This window comes from Camelina sativa, chromosome 19, assembly GCF_000633955.1.
Source record: "Camelina sativa cultivar DH55 chromosome 19, Cs, whole genome shotgun sequence".
NCBI classification, from domain to species: Eukaryota; Viridiplantae; Streptophyta; class Magnoliopsida; order Brassicales; family Brassicaceae; genus Camelina; species Camelina sativa.
In genome coordinates, this window is record NC_025703.1 from 22,509,619 (window position 1) to 22,522,816 (window position 13,198).

Here is a 13,198-nt window from a genome sequence, read left to right on the forward strand (position 1 = left end):
GATCCTATTCTATGTGTCCATGTGCATGTGTGTGTGAGTGTTTGTGGTGTCACATTCTACGGCTAACAACCACATCTTCACTTATACTCTTGGTCCGGCGTCGTCACGTTTACTTGGCAATCCCCAAATTGTCTCGTCTCAGTAGTCTTCCCATAGAATAATTTTTGTTTTTATTCTAAAAGCTGTCCAATAGTCCAAATGCATTATCCTATTTTTGTTAGGAAAAAGACTTAATTTTGCTCATTGACATGGTTTTGTTAATTGTTAATATAGTGGTCGATGATAATATTATTAAAATTTGCTAAGAGTTTGTCTTATTATTACAAGGAAAGAACTTAAAACTTAAAAACTGAATTTTACAGACAAATAAGAACTAGAATCGTACGGTGAAGATAAAAGACAAGAGGATGCCAGGTCTCTCTCGCAAGTCTCAATCAACCGAAGTAAGACCATTTCTCATCCTTGCCCTTGCCGTCGCCACCAGCTGCAGCTTCGTCCTGGTAGTAAACACCGAGGTTGTTGATCGCTGCTATGAGAGCGTCTGTGGACGTTTCCATGGAGAGATAAGGCATGTTGTTGAATGAACGAGCAAGACACGTTGCGGCTACTAGTTTGTCGTTTCCCTTATTATCACTACCAGCTTTGTTGTTGTTCCTCTGCTCCTCGGCTCGGTGTTTAAGAGTCTGAAACATGAGTTCAGGCTCGTGCTGCATCGCTCTGAGGACATCTGCAGAGGACTGGCCCATCACAGCACGTGTCACTGCGAATCCGTGAGGTCCATCGCTCTGCAAGACTCGGACTACACTTGGTCCACCAAACAGATTGTGGACTCCACCTAGAGCTTCCTCATATGCCCCGCCCAGGAACATTCCCAAATAGTACCTACCCCCGCTGCAGCCGTTGTTTTCCAGCTCGTGCAATGGCAAGCTCGATTCTCCGCCTATGAACTTGTTGATCTTTCCGTCGCTGTCGCACGTCAAATCTGATAAGATCCCTCTCGCCACAGGCCTCTGATCAAGCCTATGGATTGGAACTATTGGAAACAGCTGATCAATCCCCCAAAAATCAGGGATCGAAGTGAAAACCGATAGATTGACATGGTAAGACAGAACCGGATCCGATGCGCCAATTGCCTTAATCACCCACTCGCATAACCCATCAACACCAGCTAACTGTTCAATGCTCAAGGAACCTTCTTTGAACCGTTTAACACATCTCTGCTTCAGCTGATCAACATAAAGCAAGCAGCTTTCATGATCACCACGCATCGCAGCACCATAAAGATTCTCGTAATCATTTCGGACTTCCTCAGAGTACCCTTCAAGCATAAACTGAACATCAGTTGGGGTTTCATGTTGTTTACTAGCTGAAACAGCTTCAAAGATCAACACCGAGTGATGTGAGACAATAGCTCGACCGCTCTCACTGCATATCACGGGATGCTTCACAGATTTCTGATCACAAACAAACCTCACCGATGCCACAACAGCTGCAGCATACTCGTCAAGAGTATAAGCAACAGAGAGATCCGACTCCCCTGATTTAGACCCGTCGTAATCAATCCCCAATCCACCACCAATATCAATAACTTTCATATGAGCACCAAGACGAACAAGCTCACAGTAAAGCTGCGCAGCCTCAGCCACACCGTCGGATAACAAAGCCGTGGACGGGATCTGTGAACCAATGTGAAAATGCAGAAGCTGGAGACAATCAAGCATACCAACTTGACGAAGCCTCTGAACCACACGAACAATCTGAATCGTAGTCAATCCAAACTTGCCTTTCTCACCAGAAGTAGACCCAAAATGACCAGAATGCTTGGTTCTCAGCTTAGCTCTTAACCCAATCACAGGCCTCACGTTCATCTTCTGACTCAAATCAATAACCAAATCAAGCTCTTCTTCTTGCTCAAGAACAATCACAGTATTCAACTCAAGTTTCCTCCCAAACAAAGCCAACGAGACATACTCAGAGTCTTTAAAACCATTACAGACAAGAAAGGCATCAGTGTTACCTTTACACAAACAACTCATAGCAAGGAGTATCTCAGGCTTCGAACCAGCTTCCAACCCGAATCGAAAACTCGATCCGAACTCAACAATATCTTCGATAACGAACCGATCTTGATTACATTTCACAGGATACACACCTTGGTAATGAGAACCATAGCCTTGAGTCTGAACCGCGTAATCAAACGCTGATTGAAGACACTCGAGACGATTCTNGTTACCTTTACACAAACAACTCATAGCAAGAAGTATCTCAGGCTTCGAACCAGCTTCCAACCCGAATCGAAAACTCGATCCGAACTCAACAATATCTTCGATAACGAACCGATCTTGATTACATTTCACAGGATACACACCTTGGTAATGAGAACCATAGCCTTGAGTCTGAACCGCGTAATCAAACGCTGACTGAAGACACTCGAGACGATTCTTCAGAACATCAGGGAAACGAACGATAAGCGGAAGCTGTAATCCCAAACCACCGGAGGTTTTCGGATCTGTCACCTTCTTCACAACCTTCATCAGATCGATGTCTTGGTGAGGCAAAGTGTTTGAGCCATGAGGACGAACGGAGATGTTCCCGGAGGTATTAGCTGAGAAATACGGAGCTCCCCATCCGTCGATACGGTAAAGAGAGGAGGAGAGCGACGGTGACCAATGGCAAGAACCGTCAACAACCGCGGCGGTGGCAGACGACGGAAGAAAGACGCCGGAGCAATCAACGGAGAAGGCATCGATGGGAGTATCAACACAAGCTAGAGCAGGCATCTTCTTCTTCTTCTTCTTCCTTCAACGAACGGTTACAAATGAATGTTTCGAAAAACAAAATTTTGTGAAATCAAAATTTTTCAACAGAAAAAAAAATGAATCTGTGAATATGTTAGAAGGAATTGGGGGGAATTTGAAACCCGCCGAGGCGAAGAGCCTCGGGGCTAACCCCCTCAAAAGAAGCAGAAGGTGAATCTATCACCACCGTGAAACCCGCCTTTTACAACCCGACCCGACCCGAAATTCCCCACTATGAACGTTCAGAAGGAATTTTTTTTTTTTTTTTTTGTGAAAATTTGGTTAAAACAGAAATAGGAAATTTCCAAATCTGAGTTCAACAGCAAAAGAAAATGAGAATGAGGAAATTTTCTCGGGAAAAACTGAGAATGATTCTCGGGAAAATTTCAGGTGGAGACTGGAGAGTCGTGAAAGAAGGAGAGATTGGTGAAGGATGATTTAGCGAGAATTGCATGAGGGAGGAAGCTTCGTTATATAGGAGAGAGTTGGTGGGAGAGAGAGAGCTGAGAGATTCGGATGAGGTTGGATTTGGGCTTGGGCCCTATTTGTGATTGTCTTTATTTTAAAAATAATAATAATAATAACCTCTTTAAAAGAAAATAAAGGTTATTATTACTATTTTAAAAACAAATAGAATAAGAATAACATTTATTTGTATTTTCTTTGAAATCTTTTCCGTTAAGAAAAATATATCATATTTGACCCCAAAAAAAAAAAAAAAAGAAAAAGAATTTCATAGCCACCAAAACATAATTTTCAAATATGAAATTTCCTGACTATAATATTACTAAATTAATTATTTGGAAATTGCGTTTTGTTTTAGACTGAAAACATTAATGATTTTAGAAGTTATGATATTAACGATACCTCTTGGAAACAGAATATGTAGTCTGGCTCAATAAACAATTAAATTGCAGAATTGGTTTTGAGATATATATGAGTGAGATTAGTATTTATTCATAGGTGCAGAGTGATTTGTAAATTAAAATGTCATTTATACTCTAAATAATCAACTTTATATTATTTTTTTTTTCTAAACCATTATCTTGTAATATGGTTAAATATTACTTATTTTCGCTACATATTTTATTTTAGTAATTATAAAATAATTAACAGAATATTTATTATTATGTTAAATTATAAATAATGAATTTGACCAGGTTGGTTTAATTTATACTGGATATGTGAAATTCACATCAAATTAAGAACGAATATATAGTGTCATAGTGACATGTGTTACGTCTAACATTAAAGATAAAATCGTAATTAAAATTTAATATTGAAAAATAATCCTCACCTTTAAGATATACCAATCGATGCTTAAGATATACTACTATTTTTGCATGTTAATTTTGTTCAGCAAAAATATAAAAAAAATAAGAATCGTGAAGTAAACATTCTGATTATGTTTTGTTACTCTCAATTTAGTAAAGAATATGAAGCATCGTGTGACAGCCTCTTACGTTGGTGTGCGTTGTCATCTAAAAATCTTAACACTCCTCATCCACTTATTTTAAATTGAAAACATTTTTATTCCAAAAATAAATAATTGTTACCTCATTACGCAATATGTTATCCTTTGATGTTTAATGCATTTGACCAGAGAGTGAGTATAATCAGAATCCGTATGACACTTGCCAAGACATAATTTTTGCATTCAGAATTTTGTCAAACACAATAAATTGTAAGTTGCAAAAATGAAAAAAAAGAATTAATATCAAAATATGATAATGGTAGTGAAAATTGTAAAACTATAATCTGTTACCACCAGTTGGAAGAAAACTGAAAAGTTTCTATAACTTTTTTAAATGTGAAATCGTTAAAGTTTCGGATTTTTAAAATATAATATTTATATTTCTCAACATCCAAAAAAAAAAATTATTTAAAAAAAAAGTTAGATTATGATTTTCATTTTTTGTTGTTATTGGAAACCGTAATATTGTTTATTTGGAATTTGGATAATAATAATGATAATAATAAGTAGAAACAAAATATAAATTATGATTTTTATGGTTGAAATTCTTATTCGTAAAGATTTATATATTTTTTTGATAAATATTAGTAATTCAAGTTGTGATGATCTATAAAAAAAATATAGATATTTTTATTTTTTAATACCATTGTGTTCTTATGTATTTCATACAAATCGTATGATTAATGTTTTCCTATTTATTAACTTTTTATAATTTTAAACGATTATATTATTACTTAAACTAATCACACAAAAAATAGAATAACCAAAAAAACTAAAATGATCTAAAATAATATGGCCATATGGTCGGCTTTAGAAATAACAATAGAATTCATGAGGGGATATAGTAATAAAACGTATAAACTCCTAAATTCACTGAATTTCTTTAGTTTCGTAGAGAAATTTTGTACTCCTCTGTTCTTGCAATCATTTGAATGATGTTTTAACAGTCAGTTTTAAAGACTTGATGCATCATTTTTTAAGAGTAGAAATTTCATCGTCCAAATAAGAGATTCAAACTCTGTGTGGAAAGGAGATATTCGGCGGAATTGATTTTTTGCTTCCCTAAGACTGTGTCCAAAAATTCTGAAGAGAATCCAATCGTTAAAAGATCTTTGTGTTCTGTGGTAAATAGAGGTAAGAGAAGATGAGCTGATCTATTAGGTTGTTAAAAAATCACTTCAAAAGGGATTTTACCATATATATATATCAATAAAATAAAAGATAAAGGTGTTTCTTTCCTATATTGACACATGAGCTTTTTGGTTGAAGTAGGAACTGACACATCAGTTAAAATTGGTTGCCAATCAAATTAAGAGAATTAATACAAGTCAGCCAAGAAATTGCAAGTTGGATCATAAGAAAAAGGGTTTGAGATCTGTGAACACGTCATCTGGAGGAAATGTTTTTTCGTTGGAGATTTGGTGGAATTAGGGGTTTATTTGATTTGATTGATCTGATTACGATTGTGGGGCTGCACGATGAAGGATGAATCTTTAAATATTGTCTACCATGATAAGCATTATGATTTTGAGCAGCAATGAGTTTATTAATTCGATCAAAGTCGCATCTCGTCTCATCCCTTACAAAATTCTCTTCCACACTATCTTAATCCTCGCCTTCTTGTTGCCTTTTATCTCCTTCCTAACCGCTGGTGTCAACAAGTGCTTCTCCTTTTTAACCCTCTCTTTTTTTTTTGTCCTTTCGAAGCATCTTTGTTTTCATCAAATCGAAGCAGAAATAGATAACCAAAGAGACGACTGAACCAACACACCAAATCAAAAGCATTACGAGTGAAACAACCCGACCCATTTTTTTCTAAATATATAATATAATAATAAATACAATATATAAGTATCCCATACTACTTAATTAAACCAACCCAAACCACAACTCAACATTAAACCAACAACAATCATTATGCACAGCGGAAACATACCAATAATATAGAAACAATACATCATCAGTACAATAACATTCCTAACCATTCTATCCAACAACCTAAGATAACTCTAACCAAGGTTCCAACATAAATAATATAACCAACATCACACAAACGAGACCCTAGATCATCCTCCTCCTAATCGCCATGATTCCACGTCACATACCTGCACACATCAAACAACAATTGAGATGCGTAAGTATTAACACAAATATTTAGTGAGGCAATCCTCCCATCTATTGGGCTATACACACAAGCATCCGAGAAACCAATGTTTAACAAATAACAACTAAACACAGACAAACCAAGAAAAAACAGACATCAGCGCTGCTGACAGAAATGGGTGTCGACCGACACCACCTTGGTGTCGATCGACACTACCTCCTTGGTGTCGATCGACACGGACTCTGCAACCCATTCTGAACGAAGCCGAAAGTCGAAGAACCGCTTCCCAAATCCTCCAAATCGTTCGGAACTCATCCAAAACTCTTGGAAACTCATAGAAACCCACAACCAACCACAAAGACACAAGAATACAACACAAACAACAATCAAACAAGCCAAAACAAAGGATTCTCAGGCTTAGATCAGCCATGGTCATGCACTCACCTCTTTGCAGGAAGATTCTGACCGAAAGATGACGAATCCCAAACCTTAGGAAGCTTCTCCTTCGTCCTTAGCTCTAGATCTCCACTCCACAGGAACATATCTCCCAAAAATCACCAAGAACAAGCCCAAAAAATCTCAACCCACAATCTCTCTCCCCTTTCTCTCTTTTCCTCACTCAAACGGCGACAAAACACTCAAAACCCTCAACATGGGTCGCTCCTCCGCTTATATACATGGTTTAGAAAACCCAATTAAATCAAACCAAACCAGAATCGACAATTAAAACAATCTGGTCAAACCAGAATTCATTGGTGTCGATTGACACTCCTCTTGGTGTCGATCGACACCCACCCCCCAAATCCCCAATTTGGTTCGTGGATGTTACAACGAGAGAGAGAGAGATAAGAGACAACGTTTTCAAAATAATCTCTTATCTAAGTAAAGGGATTACCATCCTTTTTGTCCTTTCGAAGAATCTTGTTAAGTTGTTTGGATCCAATTGGTTATGTCATGAGAGTGTTTTGCATTTTGTAAATTTCTTGTTTGGTATCAGTTGAGCTTCAGTTGTATCATAGTATGAAGATTCGAACAATCAAGTTTTATGGCATTTTGTTTGATTATCGAGTTTGATGAATTCCATTGTTGTTTTTGTTTTACAGATATGAATGAACAATGAAATGTTGCAGATCTTTCGCTATACATACGGAAACCGGTCATGTTATAGAATGAGTATGTTTAAGCCAACACTCACTCTCTCTTCAAATCACTGTATCCTTTTGAAGGAAGAGCAATGGGTTATAGAAGCCAAAATAAGGATAAGGCAGAAGGAAATGCATCATGATGAAGAGAAAATGCAGAAACGTCTGGAATCATGGTCCTCTAGCACAAGCGCAATGACTGGCGAGATGGAATATGGTTCAGCTTCAGGTCGGTTTATTTGCCCTGCCATAACGTATCAGGAACAAATGGTGTCACAAATACAGTTTTGACAGACTTCATTTTAAATTAGAGAAAGAAGAGATGTTAGTATTAAGGTAGCAATCATTACTATACTTCGCTTCACTATTATATATGTAATTTATTTTTCGTTGCCTTTTTTGTGTAACTTGCTGCGTGCAATTACACCTCAGTACCTATTGAGTTTAGTGATAACCTTCCTCTCTGTAACGAATCCATTGTCGGCATATGCCTTTTCAGATGCAAACAAGTGTTGGCGTGGGGTAAAGTGACCCTTTTGGTGGAATAAATAATACGATCTTCAAGGTCACCCTTTGATGGTAGCGAGAACTCAACTTTTGCTTGATATTATTATTTCAGGGAAAGGTGAACTACAAACATGCTCGCAAAGCTAAACTCAGAATTGTTCTATGGGGTGGTAGGAGGTTTGAGTCAATTTGGAGCCAGAATTGATTTGGACAATCTTCGATACAAAGACACATGTATTTCCAAACCAAAGAAAAACACAAAAATAATAATTTACCCATTAAATTTCCACAATACTAACCAAAATTAAACAAAAATAAAATGCAGGTGAAGATTACCAAGAAAATAAAAAAAATTAAGTCAGGAAAAATAACATCCCAGCTATTCCAAAAAAAATATTTTCCTATTTAAAATCTCATTTCTTGACTGTAATATTATATAAAAAACCCTTCTTTTAAGTACAAGTATGTATTCTACAATACATACACAATACGATTTAGCTGTTCTACCAAATAATAAAAAGCATAATCAATAGAAACCATCAAAGTTGATTTCATTTAAATCAACCAAACATCTAGCAATAATAATGGTCCACCAATGCATCCTAATATAAGAAGAAAAACAAAATTCATTTAAGTTTAAGATTTCGCAAAAATAATTTTTTAAAAAACCACCAAAATTTAATGACAAAAACTTAAAAACAAAAATATTACAAATGAACATTGTTAAAATCAATATTAACAATGATTTTTAGTTTGTTGTTCAAAAACAAAAAATGATTTTTAATTAAAAACGCTATAACAAAAATTAACCACAAAATAATTAAAAATAATAAAACAACAAACAATCCCGCGGCGTAGCGCGGGTACTATCCTAATATATATATATAACTCAATAACACTTATATGGATTTTATTGAAAACCACCAAACTCAATGAAAAGCTTAGCTTATTGGTTACATGTTGTAATACAATACATAAAATCAAATTCTAGTAGATATGTATACATAGTACTATTTGAAAGCCAACTTTTTTCTCCATCAAATCCAAGTGGTGAACGACTGTGATCAACAACCTAAAACTGAGAAATCCGCGTATTCCAATAAATTGGACATTATCAATGGAAAGAGTTTGGAAATGAAAATACCGTGTAAGAGTCAACAATTTTTGGATTGATCTCTTATTATGTGCATTATTGATATGAGACTGAAATGAGATTTATTTAGATTTGATGGAGAAAACAAAATAAAATGATAAAATTACTGATTTCATACTCTAATACAATAGCAAAACAGTCCCCACGAGCTGCGATTGGACGTGGATCCACTAAGCAAAGTGGATCCACAGGTCGGGAATAGAAATGGGGCCCACTAATCAAGGTGACGGTCAGAGCGTTACAAGTAAGGTGGACCCACAGGTTGGGAGTAGAAATTGTGCGAGTGAGAACAAAACACACGAAAATATCATGTGATGATTTTTATGGACGGTAAACAAGTCTTTAAAGCCTCCCGAACATAACAAACCGGCCGTCGTATATGCAAGGACCCACGAGCCGCGATCAAAGGTCGAGAGTGGAAAGAGGGCCCACTAAATAAGATGACGGTCAAGGCGTTACAAATATAAACAATTATCGATAAAAATGAATGATTAGACGAATCAAGGATAAGAGGATTCTCGAAAGATTAAGAGTTATTCGACATCAATCTAATGTACTGGTTGCATTTCAAATTCTTTCTCGGCCTTCTTTTCTTCTATACTAGTTAATATCCTTCGCATATACGCAGTTTTTTGTATTAGTTATGTTAATTCATTTTAGTTTATACACTTTATTTATTCAAATCACACAAAAAAGCTAATGTATTACAAATTTTTTGGAGGTAAGAGAGTTAAAAATTTTGATTTAATAATTCTATTATAATAGTTTATTTTGGTAAAACATTGCATACCTTTAAAAATAAAATAAATATACATGAATAAAAATGATTTCTTTAGCTTGATTCTCTCATTGGGCTTTGATTGAAATTAGTATTGTTGAATTTGCATCGATAATTATTTTTTACAGCCACCAAAATTTTATTATACATAAGTAATTGAAAATTAAAATAATAAAAAGAAAAAGAAGGAAGGATAAAATACATAAAAACAATTATAATTTATAGTGTGTTTGAATGGAAATGAATGGAAAAAATAGTCAATTCATAATTTATGTAATTTCAGTTACAATTTAGTAGAAAAGTGTAGATTTAAAGTATAGATTAATGTACTTTGACGTAAAAAAATGTATAGATTAATGTACATTATTACATTTTTATTTAATTAAAAATAAATATTATTTTTAGAAATTAAATGCTAAATGGACCAATATAGAAAGAATGAAAAATTGTTTTTACAGCCACCAATTAAAAATAATAAGAAGACAAAGATAGAAGGAAAAAATACATAAAAACAAAGAAATAAATTAAACAAAATATAATATAAATTTAACAAAATATATAATCACACTCTTACCATAAGTTTTGAACATGTGCAAGAACATAAACAAAACAAAGAAAATATTTAGAATTTGTGATACGGTGGATGATGATGTGAGAATAATTATTTATAGAATTTCAAGGGATAAAAGTTACATTTCTAAAATAATTTATTATACATATGTAACTGAAAATTAAAAATAATAAGAAGACAAAGAAGGAAGGAAGAAATACATAAAAATAAAGAAATAAAAATTGCACAAAATATAAGATAAATCTAACAAAATATATAATCACACTTTTACCATGAGTTTTGAACTCATTCAAGAACAAAAACAAAACAAACAAAATATTTCGAATTTGAAATATGGTGGATGATGATGTGAGAATGGTTATTAATAGGATTCAAGTGATGAAATCTAACAAAATATATAATTACATTTTTACTATGATTTTTGAATCCATGCAAGAATATAAACAAAACAAAGAAAATATTCAGAATTTGAGATACGATGGATGATGATGTGAGAATGGTTATTTATAGGATTTCAAAAGATGAAAGTTACATTCTAAAATAAATTATTAGAGGAGTTACAATTTTAATTTATAGTGTGTTTGAATAAAATGAATGAAAAAAAAATAGTCAATTCATAATTTATGTAATTTCAGATATAATTTAGTAGTAAAATATAGGTTTAAAGTATAGATTAATATGTATTATCACATTTTTGTTTAATTAAAAATAAATTTTCTTTAAAAAATTAAATGCTAAATGAATCAAGAGTGAAACCTTACTTTTATATATATGACTATAAAATAAATTGTTTTTTTTCTTGTTTCTGTTAACACTATAAAATAATATAAATTACCAAAATTAATATCTAATATCATCCTTTTTAAAAAAAGTTAAATAATTCAATTTTATCTATCTAATTTCAACAATTAAAAGAAAATACGGAATTCTTCGAAATTTTACGAATTCACAAATCACATAAAGGAAACTCGGTGAAGTAAAAAAAATGGAAAAAAATAAATAAATAAAAGAAAACTCGGTATAACATAAGCTTCTTCTATTAACAACACAATACAAGTTCTCTCGCATACGCTCTCATCAAAGCTCTGAGAAAGGTTAGGGTTTTCATCGTTATCAATTCAATGATTTTTCGATTAAATTACTTGGAAATTTGTTAATCGAGTTTCGTGATCTTCTTCTTCTTCTTCTTCTTCTTCTTCTTCTTCTTAGGTTTCTCGATCTGTTCGGTTGCTTTACACATCTGTAACTATGGCGGCAGAACCGAAGGCGGCGACTGCTGAAGTTGTCAAGGTGGATCTGTTCGAGGACGACGATGAGTTCGAGGAATTCGAAATCAACGAAGGTGAAGTTTTATATTTAATTTTCACTCGCTGCTTCTTTGATTTTGAAATTCATGGATGGATGTAATTAGGAATTGATTGGTGATTAGGTTTTGGTGTATAGGTAAAGGCTTCGTATGGCTACGATTTCTTTTGATTTTAACAGATTATGCTTTGCAAGTCCTCAGATTTAACCTAATTTGATAAAGATGGTTCGCTACTGTTATGAAGTTTAGTAGTTCTGATTGTGAAAACGGATCTGTTTGATGTCACTTTGCGGTGTGAAGCTACGATGATGAAGCTACAATCTCTCATAAACTTCACTGATTAAAGACCAGTTCTATCAGCTACTGATTGGTTATTAGGTTTAGTGTTAATAGGGAATTGGGAATTGGGAATTTATTTGGGGGCTTTGAGTAGCTTGGAGAGAGTTGGGATCCTCTAGAGTTTAGCTGAGGCTACGGCTATTTTGATTTTGGTTTTCGGATTCCTTTTGATTCTGCACTATGTCTTGTGCTACTTGATGATCAGGTTCTGAGTTTTAATTGAGTCTTCAGATTTAACTAGTAGTTGTATTGAAAGAACTGATAAAGGAAGTCTCTATTGTATTTGTTTGAGTTGCGTAATTCTGATGTTGAATGGGCCTCACTTAAGCGTCGTTTTTATGGTCTTAAGTGGATATTTTCTTATGTTTGGCAGATTGGCTGGAGAAAGAGGAAGTGAAGGAAGTTAGCCAACAGTGGGAAGATGACTGGGATGATGATGATGTCAGTGACGACTTCTCGCGTCAGTTAAGGAAGGAGCTTGAGAATGGTGGTGAGAAGAAATGAGGTCAGAAGTATGAATGTGAAAAGGGCAGGTCTCCACATTTTGGAAATCTCGTCTTTTTTGTTATGATCCGGTGCTCAGTTTGAATTGCATCCTTGGTTTAATAGTGGCATGTATCAGTATTGGTTTCTCCTTTTACTTTGCACTTTTTTACTCTCCCTTGAATGCAAATTTCTTATCTTTGATGATGATATACTTGAACTGGTAATATTTTAGTAATCGCCATCTTTTCACAAAACACCTGCCGAGTAGAGAATTTTCTCATAAAATCATCTTCTCAATAAATACCGAGCATAAAAGACATTCGAAATGACAAATTAGACCACAAAAGAATCCTTCAAACTTTGTTTTGACAGGAACCTTAAATCCTTTATCCATCAACTGAGATCTATAAACATCACAAAATACGGTAGAGAAAAAACAATCACAGACATAGTTGTTGTATGTCACATGAAAGAAACAATGGAGAACCACTATTGTTTCTTTCTAACACTCATCGTCTCCTTCGTCGTCATGGCATGATC

General features: G+C 34.3%; 2 protein-coding genes across 3 annotated transcripts; one reads left to right on the forward strand and one right to left on the reverse strand.

The window, feature by feature from the left end:
- LOC104766947 (arginine decarboxylase 1-like) lies at window positions 271-3,253 on the reverse strand. Of its 2 annotated transcripts, none has more exons than XM_010490919.1 (2): window positions 2,444-3,253; window positions 271-2,227 (listed from the first exon to the last, which is right to left on the reverse strand). In XM_010490919.1, the coding sequence occupies exons 1-2, from the start codon at window positions 2,778-2,780 to the stop codon at window positions 435-437; spliced, it is 2,130 nt and encodes a 709-aa protein (XP_010489221.1). In that variant the 5' UTR covers window positions 2,781-3,253; the 3' UTR covers window positions 271-434. The 2 variants fall into 2 exon arrangements, with proteins under 2 accessions (XP_010489221.1, XP_019096603.1); XM_019241058.1 differs by having other exon boundaries at window positions 271-2,167; window positions 2,384-3,253.
- On the forward strand, window positions 11,530-12,884 carry LOC104766949 (protein DELETION OF SUV3 SUPPRESSOR 1(I)). The gene is made up of 3 exons (XM_010490921.2): window positions 11,530-11,621; window positions 11,737-11,869; window positions 12,546-12,884. The coding sequence occupies exons 2-3, from the start codon at window positions 11,776-11,778 to the stop codon at window positions 12,674-12,676; spliced, it is 225 nt and encodes a 74-aa protein (XP_010489223.1). The 5' UTR covers window positions 11,530-11,621; window positions 11,737-11,775; the 3' UTR covers window positions 12,677-12,884.